Below are 25848 nucleotides of genomic sequence, written 5' to 3'. Positions count from 1 at the left end.
GAATCACACTGAACTATATGGGCCATTTTGCAGCTTGGGACCTTAGGCAAGTCACTTAATACTTCCGAGTTTGTTTCCTCACTTGTAGAATGGAAACAATGAGAAGTACACCTTAAACTGTTAGGATTAAGTTAATAAACTTTACAAGTCTAGCAGGGGGCTTCCCTGGTGGTGCAGTGGTTGAGAGTCCGCCTGCCGATGCAGGGGATGCAGGGGATACGGGTTCGTGCCCCGGTCCAGGAAGATCCCACATGCCGCGGAGCGGCTGGGCACGTGAGCCACGGCTGCTGGCCTGTGCATCTGGAGCCTGTGCTCCGCAATGGGAGAGGCCACAACAGTGAGAGGCCCGCGTACCGCAAAAAAAAAAAAAAAAAAATCTAGCAGGATGCCTGACACATGGTGCGTATGGGTACTCAGTAAATGGTATGTACAACTGATAAAAACTACTGAGATAAATTAAAGCTAATTTTAATTTTTTAGAATGTCATGAAACAACTAGCACTGAATAAGACCCAAGTATTTATTTGGCTGAAAGCAATAGGGACACCATCTCTTTTTGTGAGGGCCAATTTTTATGTACTGCTTTTTTTTTTTTAAAGAAATGTCCATTCTAGAAGGTAATACAGTATCTGCAACAATACAACAGCTACCTTATAAAAATTCATTTACCATCTTATAGTGTTATTTTCTGGTTAAAATTTTAGTAAAACCACCTCACGAATTAAGAGAGGTGATGACAAAGTAGGGTATTCGTGATGCACAACTCCATGGGCAGCTTTCATATTGTATCCTGGAGCTTGTTTTCATTTAAGAGTCTTAATCTCTTCAATTACACCACCAAATTTTCTAGTATTCAAAACTATGTCATGAGCACCAAAACAATGAGCACTGCTGAGTTAAGTACATAACATATGGGTAAATGTTAAGGAGCCATTAAACTGATCAATGAAGACTTTATAAGCATGTGGAGAGTACAGAAATATAATCTAAGTTTATATTTAAGTTTAAAAATTAAATATGCTTTTGACTACATTTTAGAAAGTTAATACTAAATGTACACAATGGCTATAACCATGTAAAAAGCAATATGTATATGTATTAAAGAAAGAGAAAAAAGGGATACACAAATTATTAAGGGTAATTGTTAGGGTAACAGGGTTATGAGTGATCTTCTATCCCTTCCTCACTTTTCTAAACTTTTAGGAATGCTAGAATATCTGACTTTTAAAAGAATTAAGGCTGCTAAAAATTAAAGAGGAGGAGAAAGGAAAAAGGGGAGGAGGAATAAAAATGAATCACTGAAATAGTATGTTTTTTCAAGATTTCCAGCATAGCTAACTGTACAACCTTCCTCTGCTACCATTCAAATTAGATATAATCTAGTCTGAAACTGTGATAAGCCTTAAAAAGTTAAGGAATAATGCAAAAGGATACCAAGGAAACAGTAAATGGTCTTCCTCAAAGGTTTTAAGAAACCCTCGAATACCATGCATACGACCACTCCACCTCTGGACTTCTTTTGTTATGTAAACTAATCTATTTCCTTATTGATTAAGCTAATTTGGGTTGGGTTTTTGTTACTTGCAGTCAGTTACATACTAACTGGTACAAACTTTGAGTAAAGTAATTAAGCAAATCAGCTAATACTACTGTATAAACCATATTTATATCAGAGATAATACTAGTACTCAAAATAACAAAAAAAATGTATGAGATAGGATCTACAGGGCTAAGGAGCATTCACCACCACATGGCAGAAGGCCACAGATAATCTGTGAATAACTCTTATCCACATAACACAAGTCACATGTGTGTCAAAACTGAATATTTGACTAACATCATTATGCACGCAAATCATAAAATTCATATCACACCCAGATAATATCTATCCATATCCTGATATAGTGTGAATAATTAATCACTGTAAGTAAATGTAATACATCCTCTATTCATTCAATTGTTTGAGTAACCAATTATTGAGTGCCCGTTATGTACCAGGTACTGTCCTAAGTATTGAGGACATAACAGTGAACAAAACAAAGTCCTTTCCCTAACAGAACCTTAATTCTAATCACTACCAATAAGTAGACAGTAAACGAACATCATATCAAATGGTGACAAGTGCTATGGGGAAAAAGAGCAAGAGGCCATCAATTTCAAGAAGCACCATTACTTTACATACCACTAGGTAAGAATAAACATTGCCAATTAACATTATAAGACACCTCAATTTCAGAGATATAACATGGAAAAATGTGTACTTTAAAATCAATGAATATGGCAAAACAGAAAAAGAGGGATAGAAAATGCTGGCAAGGAAGAAGGTGCTATTTTAGATAAGGTGTCTGAGAAAGTCTCATCAATCTAAAGAAAGTCAGGTAACAAGCCACGCAACTCTCTTGAAAAGCAACCTAACAAGAGGTATGAGCCGGAGTGGGGTGCACACGGGTAGCACAAGAGAGGAAGAGAAAGGAGGCAAATGTGCCAGGAGGGTGGGTAAGAGGGAGAGCAGCAGGAAATGAAATCAGGGAAGCTGCAGATGCCTGAGGACACAGAGCCATGGCTGTGTGGGATGGGACTCTTACTCTGAGTGGGACTCTTACTCTGAGTGGGATGGGACGCTCAGACATGTTTTAAAAATAAGAATCTAAAACAGATGACTGGGATCTAGGTGATGCTTATAAAAATAAAAAAAAATACAATCACAGTTTTTAAAAACCTGCCAACTCCATAGTTATATGCTAGAATGTTTATAAATGAAGTCATTTTCACTAATCAATATAGTTTTAAAAACACTATAACCCACTATATTAGAAAAATGAAAAAAACATTGGCAATGGAACATTCTCAGAAAGTTAAAAAAATAAGCTACTAAAGTACTTCCATGTTGGTGCTGACCAAAACTATAGTCCAATGACACTAGCAAAGAATAATGACTTTTACTGAGTGACTGCTGGGTGCAAATTTCTAATGCTCCATGAATTAGAAGATGCTAGATTAACCGTTTTTCTGTATTAGGTTGTAAGAAACACAAAGTAATAATCCCAAATATGTTAAAATCCATTTTCCCCCGACATATCTTTGGAAACTCTCTTACCTGCTGAATGAGGTGCATGCACTTTGAAGACTGCACTCCATACGCATTGTTAACTATATGTGGAATGTCATAATTAGCACAAATCACAGCCAGTTCTTCTAATCTATAAACATATTCAACAGAAAGACATATTCATACTCTGTCTTAATAAATTACGAGAAAACGTTTTTAATTTAATAGTTATCCTTAAAGTATACTAGGGGAAAAAAAAGACAAACTGAAATTTCTACAGCAGTATTTTGGCATATAGTTTGGCACCTTGGAAATGCATAGCAGGCATTTAAGGATAAACTTGAAAAAGCTTTTAAATTAATGTCACCAATAAATAAGAAAATGTGTATTTAGAAAAATCTTACATAGATAGTAGCTTTTAAATCACCTGAAAATTTCCTATATAAAAAGCAAGAAGCAGATTATTTATAAAGACCTCTTACAAGGTTGATATGCTCATTTTTAAATGCTTTCGGTTGCTTATCATCCTAAGCTAATATCCGCAAAATAATCAGCATATCTTGAAATGTTAAGAAATCTCACATTAAGCATCTCATAAAGTAAAAAATACATTTTCAAATAGACTTTAATGTATTAAAAAATACAGAACATTAAAATATTTCAGTACCAAAATAACATTTTCCAACAACTTGGATACTAAAGAATCTTTTAAATAGCTGCTGGTTTTAAATTCACTCGTACTCCTTCATTTGACACTCCCCATATTAAAACAATCTGAGAGTCTAACTTTATGCAAAGTAAGGTAATAAATTTCAATTAGAGTGTAATAAATGATGTTCCTTTGCAAAACCAAATAATACTTGTGACTGAAGTCATCTCTAACAGAAATGTCTTCAAACTATGAAGCTAAAACTAAATCCTATGGTTTGATAAAATTAATTTTTAAAAAATGTTCTGTCTACAGTATAAAAAATCTGGAAGTAAAGCATTTTGAGAGAATAAAAATTATTTCTCAGATAAATGTACTACAAATATATATTATATGGTTTAATTATCAACTTACACAGAATACATTTTCCTTTTTTAGTAGCTGTGCATTAATATGTTTTTAAACTACAAACAGAACTAACATTATTCTATTCAACTGTCAGAAGTTTTCAATTTACTTCCCTAAAAGTTTTATGAATTAAAAACTTATTTTATCACTCATTTTCATAAACCTCACAAATCAAGCAGAAAACTAATCAGGTTTTGTTTTTAACAAAATGGACCTTCTGGGATACACACAAGTATTTTCTTCATAAAAGGCACTTTCACATGTTTGTGTTCTAATGAAAGTATTCCTTGATAACAAGCTTCCTTGAGAGTAAGGCAGTATAATAACGTAAAGTACTATTTTTTTTAAATCACTTGAGTAGTTTTAAATATTCTGAATTGATCAAATTTGCTAATATTTTCATTGTGTATGAGAAAGGCAAAGAGAAGCAGAAAAAATATTTTCCATGTGAATCAGATTGTATTCTAACTTAGAAGCCAATTTAAGGTGTTTCTCAATTTGAAGAAATGATGCTCTTCATTTTTTTAACATTTTCTTTGATTTTGCCCCACAATACTCTCTGTCCAGTTAACTAATAAAGACAATATATATGTTCAAATTAAGACTATAAAGGAATTAAACTTAAAGAAATCAAAATGTATTTTTAAATTTAATAAAATCAGAAATTCAAACATATTACTAATAACTGAGCATCACCATTTTCCTAAAGTTCACTCTAATCAGAAACATTCATTATGTAACACCACCAAAAAATAGTATATGAGAATTCTATTGACTGAAAAAAAAACTTTTTGATTTTTTCCAAAGGAGAAAATGCATGTAAAATGTACTTAGCACTATACCAGGCATACTGTAAACATTCCAAAACAGTTATTCAAAATGATACAGATGGCCAATGGGCACATGAAGAGATGCTCAACATCGCTAAGTATTAGAGAGATGCAAATCAAAAAACTACAATGAGGTATCACCTCACACCAGTCAGAATGGCCTTCATTAAAAAGTCTACAATTAATAAATGCTGGAGAAGGTGTGGAGAAAAGGGAACCCTCCTACGCTGTTGGTGGGAATGTAAACTGGTACAGCTACTATGGAAAAGACTATGGAGGTTCCTTAAAAAAACTAAAAACAGAGTAGCCATAGGATCCAACAATCCCAATCCTGGGCATATACACAGACAAAATTCTAATTCAAAAAGATACATGCACCCCTATATTCATAACAGCACTAGGTACAATAGCCGAGATATGGAAGCAACCTAAATGTGCATCTACAGATGAATGGATAAAGATGTGGTCTGTATATATAACAGAATACTACTCAGACATAAAAAAGAATGAAATAATGACATTTGCAGCAACATGGACAGACCTAGAGATTACCATACGAAGAGAAGTCAGACAGAGAAAAACAAATACCATTTGATATCACTTATATGTGGAATGTAAAATATGATACAAATGAACTTACAAAACAGAAACAGACTCACAGACACAGAAAACAAATTTATGGTTACCAAAAGGGAAAGAGGCTAGGGGAGGGATAAATTAGGAGTCTGGGATTAGCAGATACAAACTACTGTATATAAAATAAACAAACCACAAGGTCATACTGTATAGCACAGGGAACTATATTCAATACCCTATAATAAACCATAATGAAAAAGATACAAAAAAGAATATATATATATATGTATGTGTGTATATATGTTATATAGATATATACATATACATCTATATGTATAACTGAATCACTTTGCTGTACACCAGAAACTAACACAACACCGCAAATCAACTATACATCAATTAAAAATACGTCAATTAAAAAAAAAGTTAGTCAAAATGAAACAAAAACAAAGATATCCTCAAGGATAAATAATTTAACTAATACAAATATTCATATGGTGTTTTTAGAAATGTAATTTATTTCAACCACATTAAAATTTTTCTAGATAGCAAAAACATCAATGAAGAAAGACTAAAGATGCTTATTTAATATTTAAATACAAATTTAAAATTTGATTGATAAGTAATGAATAAACAACTAAAGCATATGCAACATGATCTGAAAATAGAATCCAGACTCATGAATGAAGCAAGGTAAATTTTCAAGAGCAGGGTTTTAAAATTGTCTCTTAAAGTCTGCCTATAGTAAAAGCTAACATGCATTAATTACTGCCAAATTATATGACTCCATGAATTAAAATCAAAGTATAACTTGATGCTATGAAAATAGTCCAAAGCAATAGTTTTTTTACAAATTATTAGCACTTCTGTTCAAAATGTTAAAATGAAACCAACAGTTGCTGTCAAAACTAGAAATATTTATTACTATACCTAAGCCTACTACATTTTCAGAATAAAAATTTGCAGCCATCCTTCAGAAAAGCAAACGTTTGCCTTTTTAAAAAAAATTTTCTTAAATATCTGCATTTTTCTCAAAATGCAAAGACAATTATATACCTAACTGTATATCTGGGTTAGTCTTGCAATTAAAAAAAAATTAGAGGACAATAATTCTAAAATTTTCTCTTTAAAATCTGTTAATACTGATAGTTCCTATATATGAAAACTAATTGTAAGATCAAAGTGGAGATGGCAATAAAAACAAGTAGGTAAATCCAAAATTTAGCTTAGAGATTTCTATTAAACAATAAGGAAAAAGATGCAAAATGTCCAGAAACATAAAGAAGAGCAAGAAAACAGAGATGCTCTGCATCTACTCAGGTGATAAAAGGATCTCCACTTGGTACTAGTTATTTTTCCTTCTTCTATATCTAATTTTTATTTTCCCAAGCCATTATGTTGTTTCTTCAACAGTCCATTCACGTAGTATTTACTGCCAAATGTTATTTAGGCATCTTTGAGAATTAGTATAAGTGCATTTTATGTAAAAGACTAATGAACACTGAAGGACAATATTCACAAATCATTTACCTATCAGGCACCCTTGGAGCAAAACAGGATGTAGTAGAATGAACACAAAGAACGTAATCAGGCCCAAGTTCGTGGACTTTAGCCTCCACTGCTTTCAGGTCTGTGCGTAGCTCGTCACCTTCTAAAACGTTCTCTATCACCACAGGCTCAAAACCTAACCAAGTCAACCAGAAACCAAAATGTTAGTATAAACTGAAATAAGGGGAGATTGTGGACTCTAGGAAGCAGTGCTATTCTACACAAAAACTCTTAAACATTTATTCTAGTCAATGAACCCTTCTCTAATAATAAAGACCTGGCTTAATACCAGCATGAGTCAAAGGCAGGTCAAGGGCTTCCCTGGTGGCGCAGTGGTTGAGAGTCCGTCTGCCGATGCAGGGGACACAGGTTCGTGACCCGGTCCGGAAGATCCCACATGCCGCGGAGCGGCGTCTAGACCACAATTAGGACTACAAATCTATTTAACATTTTGATATGACATGAAAGACTAATTTTGGGAAGTAAGGAAGCAAATGTTAAATAGAGGCCTACAAAAGTAATAAAGACTCACTGATGACAAAAAGGGTCACTTAGCCCAGTTCAATTTCAGTCCATAGAAAAGTAAATCTACTCATTCTCTGGCAACATTTAAGTTTTATTTTAAATTTCTCTTTATTTCAGAGATGAACAAAAATAATAGCTCAAGTATTGAAACAAATCACAATCATCAACTTAATGTTTTACCTCTAAAGAAAAATACAAGACATTTTAGTAGACCTATCTCATAGCTTACAAAAGCCTTCTATAATTTAAATATAAAAATTGTCTTGCACGCGAGCTATGTACTCACATCTTCAGTCTTCTCAAATACCAGATCTAGCAGCAGGCTAGATTTGTGGATTTAAGAGCTATGAGGGATTCAGAAACCATTTAGCTCAACTCACTCACTTCAAAGATAAGGGAGTCAAAGTTTAGGAAGATTAAGTGCCTTCCCCAAGGTCACACAGCAATTTAAAGCAAAGTTACAGGCAAGCAGTCTTCTGTTTTAGAATCCACGTCAAGTTGTCCGCATTCTATCTACAGAAATATAAAACTTCAGCCACTATAAAATCATCAATTCATATACGGTGGTCCACAGAACTCTAGGTTTCATATCTATACAGCTATTAAAACAAAGAAAATTTTACTTAAATAAGTAACTTCCTAAGGACAGTTAATTCTCTATTATTTCTCAAATTCTCTACACTCAACCCTATTTTTGTTTTCAAACAACTATGATGCAAGTTTTTGGGTTTTTTTAAGAATACAACCATCTTGCTTCCTAAGAACATAACACAGTCCAAGTCATAACATCATTTGGAAAAAGTTTACAGTTTTTCAATATGCCAATCTTTCTCTAAGTTTGGTTATCAGTTCTTCGGTTAATAGTTTGCAAATTAACAGACTTGACAGCTTTATGCCACTTAAAATAAACCTTTTAAAAGTCTACCCATTTCTGCTATATGTCCTTATGAATCCCTTTACACGAGTTTCTTTAGGATTATTTATGCAGTTTAATTACAGCCCAATACTGTTCATTTCATACAACAGACTGAGGCCATTTAAAAAATAACTTTAAATTCTCAAATTCAACTTGACCTAAGCAAGCCAAATACTAAAATACCAACTTAAAGTTTTTGTCTCATCTATACTCAATGATGCCTGTATCCTCGTACTTTGATTCATGGTAATTATTTACGTGTACTCCACTCATGTATACAGAACAAACATTCCTGAAGCACCTCTTATGCTCCAGGGATTATTGTTGGGCATTTCGTATGTCATCCCACTTAATTCTGAAAACAGTCTTCTGAGGCAGGTAATCATATCCCCATTTTAAAGAATAGGGACATACGACATAACACTTCCATTTCTTAGAGTGTACTGAAAAGAATTCAAAGCAGGGACTCAAACAGGTATTTGTACCTCCATGTTCATAGCAGCATTATTCACCACAGCCAAAAGGTGGAAGCAACCCAACCCAAGTGTGCACCAGTGAATGAATGAATGAACAAACAAAATGTGGGATATATATACAATGGGAGTCCTAAAAAAGGAAAGAAATTCTGGCACATGCTATAACATGGATGAACCTTAAAGACATTATGCTCAGTCAAATAAACCAGTCACAAAAGGACAAATATTCTATAATTCCACCTATATGAAGGACAAATTTATAGAGACAGAAAGTAGAATAGTGATTGCTAAGGACTGAGGGTGGTGGGGAGGGGAGAGTTACTGTTTAATAGGTAGAGTTTCAGAGGATGAAAAAGTTCTGTAGCGAGATGGCAGTGATGGTCCACAACAAGAGGAATGTAGTTACTGTCAAGGAACTATACGTTTATAAATGTTTTGTTAAAAGGGTAAATTTTGTTATGTATATTTTACCACAATAAAAAGAAGGAATAGGAACAGGTTTAGTTTCTTTTTCATTTATCTAGCTCTATATAAAAAGTTTGAATTTTCTGTGACATTGAAAAACATATATGTTACTTCTCTTCTTTTACCTGCAGTGATCATGGATTTAAAGCAGGACTTCTGGTCTATTCGTGGCCATATAATGTACTTTGCTTTTGGTCTTTTGTGTCGTAATGTTAAGAAACACAGGGTTAGACTCATACCAGTTGCCATCGGAACTACAAAGCAGTTGGTCACTGTATGGACACCTACAAATAAGAAGAAAAACAGAAATTAGTTATTCCACTAACAAAACAGCATGCTTCTTAAAGAAATGATATACTTCTATCAAATAAAAAGAGTTAACAGACTTAGTGCTTATTCTTCTGCACTCACACTCAGGAAGCTCACTGCTAAATTCATCCTCCAGGCTTATGGCTCTGATTTTCTATCTTATTCTAAAAGTTTTATATATATATATATATATATATATATATATATATATATATATATATATATATATATATATATATTTGTCTTTTCAAAAGCCATTTTATACTCTTTTTGGAGAGAAGCATTAATAAAAGAAATTAGGCAAAGGTTTGTGTGACTGGTCAGCCAAAAGTATTATGATTAACACAGTACATACCAGCCAACTTTATGATGTCCAGGACCAAAGAATTGGTAATTTTGTTCAAAAGGCTAGAACCTGCAGCTTTGGGTTGCACAGCAGAAATATCACCCGATCGTCCAATTCCATGAATGAACCTAAGCAAAAAATGGCCAAAAACTGGACAAAAATATTCAGTGTTCTAAGTAATCCACTGTATAAGTATACAAATACAATAACCAAATAAACACTATACTTGACTATTAATAATGTGAAAATATCTAATTAAATCAAAACAAATTCATCAAGTATGCTGTGGTAGCTAGTCTTCATGATGGCCACCATCAATTCCTTTTCTCCCTATGCCCATACGCCACTGCCACACCAAGAGATGGGGTCTAATTCCTCTCTACCTGAATCTGGGCTGGCCTTAGTGACTTGCTTGGTCTGGAAGAATCTAGCAGAAGTGATGGTCTGGAACTTCTGAGCTAGGTCATAAGAAGCCTTATAGCTTCCATCTGGCCTCTTGAAGGGTTTGCTCAAGGGGAGGTGGGGGGCAGGGGGTCCTCTCTTCAAAGCCAGCTGCTATGCTGGGGAAAGCCCAAGCCAAGCCACTTGGAGAGGTCATCTGAGCTCCCAGCCATCTGAGTGACTCAACTTGGATAAACTGCCCAGTTGAACCTTCAGACGACTAAACTCTCAGCCAACACCTGACTGTACTACATGAGAGACCTGAAGCAATAATCACCTGCTGAGTCCAGGTAACCTGTCAGAGGTAACAGTAAATGACTGTTTTAAGCCACTATGTTTTGAGGTGGTTTGTTATACGGCAATAGAAAACCAGGATATATGCAACATTAAATTCTCTTCTTTCTTCCCATTTCCCTAATCAGAGCAGTGAGCTAACTTCTAACAGGGATGAGCTGATGTTTCAAATACTGCCTTAAGTTTAGAAGAAGTATATACTCCTTGAAAATTAGTGTGCAAATCCACTCATTTTAAATTTAATCATGTTATACACTATTTAAAGATACCTCTGAATACACTTCAAAATCAAAAATCTGTTTGTCATTTACAGTTGCCTAGATCAGAAATTCTGCACACTGGAATTATCACAGAACACGTGTCACACTCTATTACCACTGCAACCTCACATACTAAGCATTTTTTTACATATATTATCAACCATGTTATCACCTTATTTTTAACCATTAGTTTTTCATCCAGGTCATACATTCATATCATTAGTTTTGACTGCAATAGTTTCGGCTGAAATAAAATTCTACTATTCCTAGGAAAATTTCATCATGATTTAAAATCATGGAAGACGGGAGTTTTAAAGAGTTTACCTATATTTCACAGAAAGGTTGGAGAACAGAGAAATGATCATATTTGGAACCACTAACAACTAAATGGTTATCAGAATTGATGAAAAGCTTTCTGAATAATGCAAAAGAAAAAAGTGACTTAATAATCTAAAATTATAATATACCTTTCCTACATCTACTGCAACAAGATATTTATAAAATGGGATTCAGTTTAGATGCAGATGAATGACGTTAAAGTTCTATAAATATACCATTCTCTAAAAAAACTTGCCATGTTAGAAAAGAAACATGGAAAACTATAAACAACCTTAGCATATTTTAAACTCTTAACAACCAAATAGGTTTATTAGGTTAAACACTCTTAACAGAATGTATAGACAGTACAAACATTCTTAACAGAACGTACAGCCAGTATCCTTAATCACCCAGAAGCTGACAGGGTATAACCACCTCATATTAGAACTTTTACCCTATTGTCCTGAAAAGCACCTACTCAGGTACATTGTTTCCATCTCCCCGTGGCATCTAGTTCACATGCCCATTTAAACAAGAAGTAGGTTACAAACGGACATTTTATAATTTAATATCATTAATACTGCTATAAAACTATTGTTTTTAACAAAAAAAAAAAACTATTGTTTTTAACAAAAAAAAAAAGAAAAAAGGAAAAAGGAAATACTTTGTACTTAAAAAAATCATACCTGTAATGTCGCCGAGCAACTAATGCAGATGCCACTCTCCCTTCCCTTTCTCCCACACCACAATTGCCCAGGAAATTGTTGCTATCCATGATTGCAAGTTCATGTAAAAAGAGTTCAAGTGTACTTTCATCCCAACCATCCTCTGGACACTTGCCCTTAAGAAAAGAAAAAAGAAAACAAAAAAAGTCTTATGACTATATTTAAAAAACCATCATTCCCCAGAACCCTACTTCAGTGAACTTTAAAACTTTTCCATGCACATTTTACCATGCTCCTTGTTTTCTAAAATTCAGACATAAATTCAGCACTCTGAAGAAACTCTGAATAGGCAAAATGTTTGTGTTACACTATATTACAATTATCCACACGATGCTGTGAGAAGTGATGATAAATACAATGAGATTACTCAGGTTTAAAGTTGCAGTTAAAAGTAACTGAAAACGAATAAACCTTATCTTCAACTAGGATTTTTCACACCAGGGTGTTAGAACTAGGGTTGTCAAACTTTAGTGACATTAAAATTCAGGATGCTGGCAAGAACGAGACCTGTGAAGTTCCTCAGCAACACCTGCTTCGAGTTAGTATATCGTAGTTTATAAATATCATGTGTTCCCCAGGAGTAGTGAAAGATGGAAGACACGAACTTTGCCCTATCCGCAAACGAAAAAGTAAATCATGCCGGCCTTCCCCTCGCTTCCCCAACCCGAAGTTAGGGAAAAAAAAAAAAAAGGGCTCGACGTTCCGAACTCCCCACATCCCCTAATAACACTCTCTGGGGTTTTGCCAGCATTGGCGAGGCTGAGAAGGAGCTGAGCGGCGCAAGCCGGCATATGGCATGCCCAGCTGCGAAAGACTCTGGGGACAGGGCTCAACCAGCAAACACGAGCAGGTGATGCAGGTCCTGGAACTAACAGGGGCGCTGGGCGGAGCCGGAGCCTGGGGGGCGCGGCAGCTGGGGAGGGACCCGAAAGCTCGGTACCTTCTCCAGAAGCAGCCGTATGAGGTGCTCGTGCGAGCGGCGGGCCTCACAGCCCTGCCGCACGTAAGCCGGCGACACCAGCCGCTCGCCCGCCGCGAAGCTCTCGCGGTTCATGTCCGCAGTGGCGACTACTGCCGGAGAACAACACACGCCGGACTCACTCCGAAACCAGGAGTCGACTCGCCGCCTGGACGGTACGGGAAGGCCTTGGGACAAACATCTACGACTCGCTCTCGCACATGCGCAAACCGCTCCAAATAGCGTGCCAGGAGCGGAAGCATTTGAGCATGCGCAGAGGCGTCAGGACGTTTGGCGGGCTTCAGGCAGTACAGAAAACGAGCCCCGCCTCCCTGCATCTGATTGGTCCAGTTAAACACTAGTGTGCCTGAGACCGTCTTGAAGGAAGGACTTTTCTTCTGTGAGGAGGGCCTGAGGAGTCAGAGCGAAGTGCGTGGCGTCTCTGAAGAAAACATTTCCGAAGTTACTCTGTGTTCCACTCTTGTTGAATGATGAGCTCTGGGAGTCTGTGCTTCAGCCTTACTCAGGTCGTGTTTCTCAGATTCCTGAACCGTTTATCCTTACCCTCATACATCTCAACATTTACAGTTGCCTGGCAACCCCATTTTTTTTAAATTTATTTTATTTATTTATTTATTTTTGGCTGTGTTGGGTCTTCGTTGCTGCGCCCGGGCCCCCTCTAGTTGCAGCGAGCGGGGGCCACCCTTCGTTGCGGTGCGCGGGCCTCTCATTGCGGTGGCCTCTCCTGTGGCGGAGCACGGGCTCCAGGCGCACGGGCTTCAGTAGTTGTGGCACGCGGGCTCAGTAGTTGTGGCTTGCGGGCTCTAGAGTGCAGGCTCCGTAGTCGTGATGCACGGGCCTAGTTGCTCCAAGGCATGTGGGATCCTCCCGGACCAGGGCTTGAACCCGTGTCCCCTGCACTGGCAGGCAGATTCCCAACCACTGCGCCACCAATGAAGCCCCCCCTCTCTTTTTTTTTGACCGCACCACCTGGCATGGGGGAATCTTAGTTCCTCAACCGGGATTGAACCAGTGCCCCCAGCAGGGGAAGCGTGGGGTACTAACCACTGGACTGCCAGGCAATTCCCTGGCGACCCCATTTGAAATAGTGGTGCCCCACTCCTTTTCTCCTTTGCATTACAGAATTTTTGGTCATAGCACTTATCATTCACCTCCTGATATAACAGACATTTGTTTATACACACACACACACACACACACACACACACACACACACACACACCTATGAATGTAAACTCTCTGAAAGGCAGGGCCTTGGTGTTTGCTGCTATACTCCACGAACACCTAGAAAAGTGCCCAGAATATAGAAGGGGCTTAAAAAAAATTTTAATACTGAATTAATGAATTAGTTTCACTATTCAACAACCCAGCCCTAGGTGCCTGAGATACAGAAATGAAAAGGCAGATTCCCTGCCTTTGATTTCCTCCTAATCTTCCCTTTAGGTGAGCCTACAGTAATTCCTGAAATCACTCTTATCTACTGGTATGCTGGGGCCCACTTGCACTGGTTCATACTTGCTTGCAAGAGCTGATTGTTAAAAAAATGTTCAGTAATTTTGTGATTTTACAATTAAGCCAATTGTATTAAAAGCAAAAGTAGTAAATAGTCATCACTTCCTAATTATTTTACTACATTTTACTATTAGCTCTGCTCTTGAGATTATTTACATCTGTTGTACCTGAATAGTGGAAATAAGATATATTGGCATCCTACTGCCCATCTCTTTCCAACTCCCTTTTTTAGTGTTATCATGTTGGTAGCTTGAAACTGGCTGTGGTAGGAGTATTTACACCGTGGAAATCAGAAAACTCTACAAATCCGGCTCTTACCTTCCCCCCATACACCACTCCCCTAGGACTCAGTTGTTTAACATGTACCAACTCACCACTATTCCTACTGCATGTTCCCAGGGCATCCTGCCATTTTTCAGCCATAGTGCTTGTCAAATTCCATTTCAATTGTTAATGTTTTGCCTTCCTCAACTAGACTGTGAGCTCCTGGTTGACAAGGGCTATATTTGACATCTGTGTTCAAAGCACAGCTTGGAACACTATGTAATAGTCGTTCAACAGCTTCCCCTTGCCAACAGCCTCCAATCAGAGCACACCTGAACCCTTCCTCTTTTTCACCATAAAGCTTTTCCCTCTCCCCTGCCTGCCTCTGAGTCTGCCAAATGCAAGTGGTAGTAACTAGGTCTCCTGCACTACCAAGTTCTGAATAAATAGTCTCTGTTTGTTATTTGGATGGTCTACGTTACTTTCCACAGTTTTCCTGAAGACTCCACTGAGACACGGACTGCACTGTCCATCACCATGGACCCCAGCCTTCAGCCAGATGAGGTTCTCACAGAGACCGTAGTGCCTTGCGCCTTCTTGCTGTCAAGTCTGTGCCAACATGGTAAGTCAGTGCTGAATCTGAGCTCCACTATTTTTGTGTTGAGTTCCTCAGCTATTTATTCTAAGTGTGGTACCCAGGTTTTGTTATTGCTTCCGATTTTGTTTGACATCCTTGGTGGAATCAGACCATTCTTTTTCATGCTTTTTGGTTCTCTTTTGTACTTCTGTTTTGTATTGAGCTGTCTGAAAGTGTGGTCATAAGAAGAAGAATCATGGGGTAGAACACAGGCATAGGCCCTGTAAGCTTGTTGTTTGAGCCAGCCTCACAGACTGATGAGTTTGCTGTTCTTACCAGACCGGCATACATTTGGACAAACTTCGTTGTGAGTCACCAGTAAAACTGGATGAGGTTCTCCTTTCCTCTTGATTTTTTGTCCTGAGAGCTTGCCTTTGATCAAAAGGGAGTTCACTCTAATTTTCCACCTGCCAAGGGGCACAGATTGTTGGGTCTGTGTTCAGAGGGGTCTTGAAACATGAAGAGAACAAACATCACTTTGAACCAACCATTGCCAGCTCTCCTGAGGTCATCAAAGCTTAAAACCTCTCCTCCTCTGGGAAAAATGGCTGCTGCTTATGTGTATTTTTATTACAATCCTAATACTGGTGCCTAGTTCTCTAAATGGCGTAATGTCAGCAGTGGGTATTTGGGCCTTCAGTGGCCACTCTGGGGAACATTTGACTTGAATACATATTTTATTTGATAGGCACATTAGAAAAGAAAGGGAATTAAGATTTCTCAGGCCCAATGGGCAGCTGTGTTTGATTAGTATGCAGAAGCCTCCAAAGGAAATTCTGGTTCGAAAAGTATTTCACTAAAAGATTCTGTAGCCAAAGCCAATGAGCAATTTAACAAACTATTTTTTTTAAGATTTTATCTTTTTTAAAAAATTATTTATGTATTTATTTTTGGCTGCATTGGGTCTTTGTTGCTGCGCGTGGGCTTTCTCTAGTTGCGGTGAGCGGGGGCTACTCTTCGTTGCGGTGCACAGGCTTCTCATTGCGGTGGCTTCTCTTGTTGCAGAACATGGGCCCTAGGCGCGCGGGCTTCAGTAGTTGTGGTACATGGGCTCAGTAGTTGTAGCTCGCGGGCTCTAGAGCTCAGGCTCAGTAGTTGTGGCACACTGGCTTAGTTGCTCCGCGGCATGTGGGATCCTCCTGGACCAGGGCTCGAACACGTGTCCCCTGCACTGGCAGGCGATTCCTAACCACTGTGCCACCAGGGAAGTCCCAATTTAACAAACTTAAGCAACAATAAACTAGACTCCTTTCCTAGTAAATCCTCCTCATCCTGTTGCCTCCCTACATCCAGATGTCCCCCTTCTTCCTTGTCCTTGTGATCTCATCAACTCTTCCCTTCTCTTCCTCTTGTCCACACCCCCTCCCTACTCCCAGAAACTCTCCTAAGAGTACAAAATGCCAGTTGCCTCTAAGATCCACCCCTCCTATGAGCCAGATATATGGGCCACTGCATAATTTAAACTTTGGACCCAAGATGAATTAAGAGCTATAATTAAGCGTCTCTGCTGCCATATAAGACCAGCAACTATTCATAGGAGCATTTTAAATTAGTTTGGGTGCATATGATTCAGGGTTACCTAACCTATATCAACTTGTACACATGTTGGTCAGAACCTCAGAACCTCAGCTAGATCTTGGATGGCAAAGCTGATTGGATTGACCCAGAAAGGCATCTACAGAATCTCTCTTTCTACAATACACCTGTCCAAAAAAACGGATCTAAAATATATATATATATTTGAAAAGCAGGACAAAGTCTCCTAAAAGTACCGTAGTATCCCCAAACATTTCCAATAAAAATTTATTGTATGAACCATACAAACAGAAAAATGATGAAAATATAGGAGATTTCCTTGATTTTCTAGTAGAAAATACCTTCTGACAACACTCAAGAGTTAATGAAGGTGCCAGTTGTAAAAGTAGTCCTTACATCTCATCTTGTCAATGGGGTTAAACCGGAAACTAGAAGCCTAATTCAAAAGTAGAAATTAGAACGGGAAGTAGCTCCTTTGCCTGAACTAAAACACCTGTCAGAACATTTTGAACAGCTCTAGATAAGCTCCAAAATAAACTAGAATCATGCAGACTCAGCAGCTAGATGGCCCACTTCCCAAACAACTATTTTTGGCAAGGTAGATATTGTAAACAAAAAGGACACTGGAAAAAAAGAATGTCCCATCCTATAAAAGAAAAACCAAGATGAAGAAAATCCCTCAATTCTGATCTATGGGGGTGCTCTGAAAAAGGAAAACACTTTCAATATCCTGACTTACCCTTAAACACTCAACTTGAATAAATATAGATGGTCAACCTCATCAATTCCTGGTAGATAGGGATGCTACTCTTACTGCATTAAACACCATCTTTGCTCAACCTCTTCCTCAGAGTAACCATACACACAAGTGACAGTTCTTTCAAATAACCCACAGATATTTCCTATCTCCCAGCCCTTAGCTGTAACACTTGAGCCCTTGAATAAAAAACATTCCTTCCTGCTCTGTGATACCACCCTGCAAATTTAATAGGGAGAGACTTACTTTGCAAATGGAATTGTAATATTAAATACACAACAGAACGACTATTAGAGTTCCAGAGGACTCTTCTATTCATAATCAAGTTGTGTCTGTTCTAGATATACCTTTGCCTTCTCTATTATATTTGATGCATACCCCAGATAAAGCTCTTGACATCATACATGACATTCTATGACCTTAAAAGTCTCCTGACATAGAAAACTAATTAGAGCAGTAAATAGATCCCACCAAATATCCCCAATATCCCTTGAAGCCAGAAACAAAGGAAGGTTTCAAAGCTGTAGTTGAATGCCTTATATCCAAAGGTCTTCTTATATCCTTCACTAGCCCTTGTAACACTCAGTAAAGAAACCAAATGGATAAGGATATCAATTTCTTCAAGACCTCAGGACAATCAACAAAACTTATATCCCTCACTTCCCAGTGATACCTAAGGCAAATACTATCTTGGCATCAATTCTACCTGAAGCTACTTGCTTTACTGTAGTGGACCTTTGCTTTGTCTTTTTTGATGTGCCTCTAGATCACATCTAGGACAGTCAATACCTTTTAGCCGTCACCTGAAGAAGATAACGGTATTCCTAGACAGTCATGCCCCAGAGGTTCACTGAAGCCCCCTCCTATTTTTCTCAGTTCCTCAAACAAGTCTTAACAGATCTAAATTTCCCGTGTTATTAAGTTCTGATACAATATGTAGATGACGCCTTACTTTATTCAAAGATTAAGAAAACTTGAAAAAGGATTCCATTTACTTGCTCTCAGTCTTAGAAGAAAAGGGACAAAGTTTCAACAGATAAACTGCAGTTTTTACAAAGCACAGTCCATTATTTAGGTCATGGGATATCTAAGGAGGGGAAAACGCTCTCTCTTGATAGACAAACAACTATTCAAACTTACCTTAGACCTCTCACAAAATAACAGTCTGACAGGATTTCTAGGTTTAACTGGATATTGCAGACAAATTTTTATAAGATTGCAATGCCTCTTTACGAGTTGACTAAGTTCTCAGTAAGAGACCTTTTCTGGAAACCCAGATATGGAACAGGCCTTCTGTAATATGAAGAAAGTTCTTCAGTAGATTCATTCACGGGCATTCCTAACTACAAAATTCCTTTTTGTCTATATGTGCATAAGTGAACTGGACAAGCCCTTGGGATTTTAATTCAACTTCATGGGAACCATCAAAAACCTATTGCCAGACCCTTGACCTGGTTGCAAAGATTTATTGCCCACGTCTTATAGTAATAGCTGCTGCTAAAAATAAATAAATAAATAATTGTTGAGGTTTCTGCTGAGCTAGTTCTAGGCTCCTTGCTTGACGTCACGGTTCCTCATACAGGACAGACATTACTACTGGCTAAGAACATGCAACACTTTTCAGCCAGCTGATTAACCTCCTATGACATTGTTAACTCTTGTAGTCTCTCATTGCTAAGTATTCACCACTCCAACACTGAATTTGCCACTTTGCCAGAGGAATGTGAACCTCACAGTTGTCTTACCTTTGGTAGGGAATGTTGTGTACGCATTCAAATGTATTAGAGAATGCCACTGAGAACCACAAACTAATATTATTTGTTGATGGCTCATACCTCAAAACTGAAACTGGAGGTTATCAAGCAGGATATACTATCACTAATTTAAGCTCTCCTTTGGAATGCAGTCCTCTGCCCAAGGTAAAAATCAGCCCAGATGCCAGAACTTATTGCACTTAATAGAGCTAGTCAGTTAACCAAAGACCAGAGAGTAAGCATGTATAGAAAGATAGAATGTATTCTTTTGGAATAGTACATGATTTGGAAAACAATACTGGAAATCTCATTTAAAAAATGGATGAGTGGGCTTCCCTGGTGGCACAGTGGTTGGGAGTCCGCCTGCCAATGCAGGGGACACGGGTTCGTGCCCCGGTCCGGGAAGATCCCACATGCCGCGGAGCGGCTGGGCCCGTGAGCCATGGCCACTGAGCCTGCGCGTCCAGAGCCTGTGCTCCGCGACGGGAGAGGCCACGACAGCGAGAGGCCCGCGTATTACGCCGCAAAAAAAAAAAAAAAAAAAGGATGAGTTAGGAAACTTTAGGTGCATTCCTACATCTTAGAGAGGTGGCTGGTATGAAAATGGAGGCTCATGCAGAAAGGGATAATATGGTAAAGAAAATGCTCTAGCAGATCATTGTGCCAAATAAGCAGCCGTAACCAATGTTATGATCCTATCTAAACCTCAAAGCATCAATCTATGGAGGTATTCAAAGAGGCCATTATAAATATCAGTGTTTAACCCCTGATTTTGAAAGGTAAAAATGGAAAAACTCTGGCTGTACCTTTTACTAAGATAGTCTCTGGAACTCCCAAGATGGCTGCTTGGTGGCATCAGATGACTTTAAATGGAAAATAGCTAAGTTTCTCCATGAAACTACTTATCATGATAGAGACAAGTCGGTTGCTCTCTTAAATCAGGACTGATCAGGAAACTCTAAAATGTTAGCTGAGGTTATTTTCAGGTCACGTGTCACCAATCAACAACGTAATTCTGAAAAAAACCCATAAAGGTGGGACATAGCCTGGAACCAAAGCCTCAATCGCCTTTTGAACACCTTCAATTTACTGTTATGTCTATTTTAAAATAGTTTTTAGTGATTGTATGTCTACTTTCAGGATGAGCTGCAGCATTTCCTTGCCAAAAAGCTATAGGCTTCACAGCTACTAAAAATCTGCTTGATTTTTATTTCTAACCTGGGGCACACCAATTTGTACGTCAGGTGACCAAGCACACACTTTATGGTAATCATTATAAAAGAATTCTGTAATGCATTACCCCTTACTCAAAAACTACATTGTCCTTACCACCCACAATGTTCTGGAAATGTTGAAAGAACCGATAGCATCCTTAAGTTTAAATTAACAAAACTTTCAGAAATGTGTGCCATCACTTGGCCAAAGGTAATCCCACTCCCACTAGCCTTTATGGCCATATGGTCCATCCCCTTGGGGACACATCACACATCACATCAGTTATTCCCCTATGAATTGGCAACTGGAAGGCCCAAGCATTTAGGGATTTCACCTCTAATAATAGTCTCTGTACTGCTGCACACAGACATGAGAACATATTGCAGGGACTCATGTACTATACCCCGTCCTATCACCAAGATCATTTTGCCATTATTCCCGCATCGTCCTAAACAGCCTCTTTGTCATCTTCGGCCAGGAGATTTCAGCTATTGGAAGAGATATAAGAGACAAACTGTTCTTGAACCTCATTGGTAAGGACCTTATCAGGAACTGCTAACAACAAGTACAACAGTGTCACTCCAGAGAGTCAATCATGGGATTCAAGTTTCACAACTAAAGAATCAATTCAGAATTCCATGCAATTAGAAGATTACTCCAATAAGGCAGCTCAAAGTGAAGATTCTCAGGGATCTTCTAGAAGAAGCCAATCTTTGGAAGTTGACAGCTGACTCAAGACCTTCAGAAAAAGCAGATGACCTCAAATAGTAGATAGCTTCCTCCCAAGATATTGAACCAAGATCCCTGCCCTATTCCTGTTTTGGTTTTTATCTGCTTGCTTATTCTCTACCTGGGAGAATTACTGATTCATTGCTCAGGCAGGGTCCCCAGTGGTGAGAATCATACAAAGAGAAAAGACTATAAGAAACTTGTTGCTAACTAAAGCAGAATTTTTCAATGATACCATTTCTGCTCTAGATGGAATACAAATTAGTTGCAATTCATTGGCATGAGTAGTAATGGACAAATGCATTTTTCTAGGTTTCTTATTGGCCAGTCATGGTGGCGTCTGTGCCATTGCTAAAATTCTTGCTGTACTTAGATCAATAAAAAATCCAAGATAGAAAAGGCTATACATTGTTTTAAGGAAAAAGCTAATTAGCTGTCTTAAGTTGATACTCATGGCCTGTAGGATTTGCTGTCTTGGCCTGAGTTGGATCTATTGGGTTCCTGGTTCTAAAACATCTTAAAAGAACTTTTACTTGTTTTTGTTTTTGTCATAATGATCATGATGCTGGTCTTTGCATTCTATGTAGAGTCTTAAATTCTTCTGTACACTCACTCTTTCATCAGATTATTATCATAATAATAAAACAACAAAAAGTTTAAGAAGATCTCACAATAAAATTGACCATGAAGGCAACTGAGCAATCCCTAGGAGGTGAAGATCTGGATCTCTAGCCTTCCCTACATTGGCCAACCTCTTTCAAGTGAGAAAATGACCCAAAAGGGCAGGGTCTGAGGAGCTGACTATACAAAGGAACACTAGCCAGACCATATATGATGATAGAACTCTGACCCAAAACCTTGCAGCAACCAGCCCAGGAAGGCAAACCACAGTCTCTGTAGCAATCATCCTAGAATAGTCAGGACTTGGTCAAGCACCAAAAGCATCCCTTTAATTTGCCTCCACTTCCAAAGCAGGACCGATTCGAAAAAGCTATTCTTCAAACCAGTCACATCAGATACCTCATTTCTAGTTAACCCATCTCTAGCTTCCTCATGCCAACAGCCTACAATTGGAGCATACCTGACGCCTTCTCTTTTTTTTCCATTATAACGCTTTCCCACTGCCCTGCCTGCCTCAATTGCAATTGAGAAGGGCACTTCAGCTCCACAATATTTTTCTCCAAAACTAATAACCCCATTATAACCATTGGAAAATATCAGACAAACCCTAATTGAGGAACATTCTAGGAAATACCTGACCAGTACTCCTCGAAACTGTCCTCATCATGGAAAAAAATAAAATCTGAGAAATTTTCATAGACGGAAGGAAACTAGGGAAGGCATGGTAACTGAATGCAGTGTGGTTTCCTGGATTGAATCCTGGAACAGAAAGAGGACACTGGTGAGAAAACCAGAAAAATCCAAATAACAGTCTGAAGTGTGGTCAACAGTATGTGTCAATATTGGTTTCTTTGTTTTGACAAATGTATTATGGTAATATTAGACATTAACATTAGGAGAAGCTAGGTGAAGGATATACGGGAAACTTTATCCATCTCCGTACCTCTAAAATTGTTCCAAAAGTTAAAAATTTATTTTTTTAAAAAATGGACACATTTTCAGGCAAAAACAGAGAGTTTTCAACAAAACATCACTCAAGGAAATGCTGAAGAGTGTCCTCAAGGCGAAAAGAAAAAGTTCCAGATGAGATAGCAAAGATGCAAGAAGGGATAAGGAACAATGAAAATATATGGATGTAAATATATGGGTGAATCTAGGCTAATATTGTCTACATAAAAAACTACAGTAATGTGGTGAGGGATTTAACTATATATAGAATTAAAGTACATGGTTGGCATTTAAGTAGGGAGGAGATAAATAGAGTAAATACAGTTAAAGTGTTCTGAGGGTTTTGTAGTCATAGAGTGGCCCATGAACTTACTAGAAAGCAGAATCTTGGGCCTCTCCCCAGACTTACTAAATCATAATTTTCATTTTAACAAGCTCCCCTGTGATTCACATGCACATTAAAGTTTGGGAAATACTGTTCCAAAGGTGCTTGTATTGTCTCAAAAAGAGAGTAAAGCTACCAACTGATATTACATTTTTGCAAATCTAGAATTTATTTTGTAATCTCTGGGGTAAGCAATGAAGGAATAGTTTTAAAAAGTGTGTAATTTCCGATCTAACACGGGGGAAAAGTGGGATAACAAAAAATAATCAGTTCAAAATAAGGCAGAAAAGAGTGAAAAAGAAACAGAACAGGTAGGACACATAGAAACCATATTAAATATAAGTGAAGCAAATTATCAGACAATTTTTTTAAACAGTTATATGCTTTGTACTGAGAACACATCTAAAACAAAAGACTATACAAAGATTGAAAATGGAAAGTAAAAGAATGGGAAGAAATATAACATGCAAATACTAACAAAAAGAAAGCTGACATAGATTTTTAATATTAGATGAAGTAGACTTTAAGGTAAATTGCATTACTAAACATAAAGAGGAATACTTCATAATGATAAAAGACTCGATTCACCAGGAAAATATAATAATTCTAAATTTGTACACAAATAATATAATTTCAAAATACATAGGTCAAAACTGATAAAAGGAAAAATAGATAAATCTATAGTCATTTTGAGATATTACAGAGCACCTTTTAGGAACTAATAGGTCATATTAACGCAAAAAATTAGTAAAGATTAAGAAACACTATGTTTAGTAAACTTGACCTAATGGACGTTCATAGAGCCCTGTACCCAACAACTGCAGAGCCACACATTCTTTTCAAGGTCACGTGGAACATTTACCAGAATTGATCTGTTGTGACTGTCACAACAGATTTCAAAGCAGTAAAATCATGCAGAGTACCTCATCTGACACAATGCAACTAAGCTAAGAATCAATAATAAAAACAAGGTTATAATAGAAATTAGAAAGTATTTTGAACTGAATGATAATAAAACCACATATCAAGGCTTATGGGAAGAAGCTAAAACCATGCTTGGGAGAAACATATGACTTTAAAAGCAAAAGAGGGGACTTCCCTGGTGGTCCAGTGGTTAAGACTCTGTTCTCCCAATGCAGGGGGCCCAGGTTCGATCCCTGGTCAAGGAACTAGATTCTGCATATGGCAATGAAGATCCCGCATGCCACACTAAAGATCCCGTGTGCCGCAACTAAGACCCGGCACAGCCAAAATAAATAAATAAATAAATATATTTTTTAAAGCAAAAGGGAGGGGGCATGGAAGGAAAAAAGCATATAGTAGAAAGGAAAAAAGCTAAACCTTTCTTAGCTTTTATCTCAAGAATTAGTAAAACAGTAGAAAATAATCTTGAAGAAAATAGAAGGAAAGAAATAATAACAGTAAGACTGGAAATTAAGGAAATAGAAAACAAAGAGAGGATTAGCAAAAGCAATAGTGGTTTCTATGAAAAAACTAAGGATGAGGTGGGAAGCAGGGTCCAGGTCCAAAGACCAGGGAAACTACAAGAATGAAGTGTGAGGGGTCGCAGGGGAAGGTAGATACACAGCAAGTGGCCAGGGAGGGAGAGAAGGAGCCAGATTTTCAACGGGGATTTTGGGGTGAAGTGCTGTACATTCTAGAGGAAACCCCCATCCTCCATCTCCCTATGAAACACTTAGTAAAATAGTCTTTTCTTGTTAATCCATTATGGGATTCGATCTATTTTGGGGATGTCTTGAAGCACTAAATCCTACTCTTAGCGTGGGTGAAGAGTGAAATAAAGGCAGTTCAAAAGCACCTGGTCCCTAGCTCTAATAAGAGCTAACACTGAGCCCATGTGCCAGGTGCTGCTCTGAGGACTTCACCTGCAGTAGCTCATCCAATCTCCCCAGTGGCCCTATGAGGCAGGTATTATTATCCTCACCCCATTTTATAACTGAAAAAGCTAAGACTCAAAGAATCCAGGTGAGATTGCACCAGTAGTCAAGGGAAATAGGATTCTGACTGTGCTGTCTGGCTCTGGAGACTGTGCTCTTAACAAACCGTCCCCACCCAGTGTCAGAGCCAAGAGCCACTGCATGGTCCATGCTTTAGATAGGTAAATATGCAGCCTCAAAGATCTATCCAATGGGATGTGGATGGAGTAACAAAAATATTGCCAGAAGGGGAGAGAGGACAGGTTGCCAAAAGCATATGACTAAGTCTTAAAGCCATTAAACCTTATGGGCAGAAAAGACCCCACCGTATTGGTATCAGGAGTCCTTGATGCTGAGCCCTGATAGCATCTGAAGACCCAGAAGGCACCATAGACTCTTCCACTCCACCACCACTCACAGTTCATCTATCAACAATCTT

The 25848-nt window shown here is 38.0% G+C and overlaps 1 protein-coding gene across 2 annotated transcripts in view; it reads right to left on the bottom strand.

Moving 5' to 3' along the window:
• SEPSECS (Sep (O-phosphoserine) tRNA:Sec (selenocysteine) tRNA synthase) overlaps positions 1 to 13331 on the bottom strand; it is a 43695-nt gene extending 30364 nt beyond the window's left edge. The window contains exons 1-6 of one of the 2 annotated variants that reach the window (XM_060012737.1): positions 13076 to 13331; positions 12097 to 12251; positions 10107 to 10225; positions 9568 to 9726; positions 7043 to 7196; positions 3098 to 3200 (exon numbers count right to left, since the gene is read on the bottom strand). In XM_060012737.1, the coding sequence (XP_059868720.1) occupies positions 3098 to 3200; positions 7043 to 7196; positions 9568 to 9726; positions 10107 to 10225; positions 12097 to 12251; positions 13076 to 13189 (804 nt within the window). In that variant the 5' untranslated portion in view covers positions 13190 to 13331. The remainder of the gene's footprint in view (positions 1 to 3097; positions 3201 to 7042; positions 7197 to 9567; positions 9727 to 10106; positions 10226 to 12096; positions 12252 to 13075) is intronic. The other variant, XM_060012738.1, reaches the window with a different exon arrangement.
• Between the last annotated feature and the right edge of the window lie 12517 nt (positions 13332 to 25848).

The sequence above is a fragment of the Delphinus delphis genome, chromosome 5, assembly GCF_949987515.2.
Source record: "Delphinus delphis chromosome 5, mDelDel1.2, whole genome shotgun sequence".
Classification (NCBI taxonomy): Eukaryota; Metazoa; Chordata; class Mammalia; order Artiodactyla; family Delphinidae; genus Delphinus; species Delphinus delphis.
Note: the sequence above shows the minus strand (reverse complement) of the source record. Positions and strands in the feature narration are given on the sequence as shown.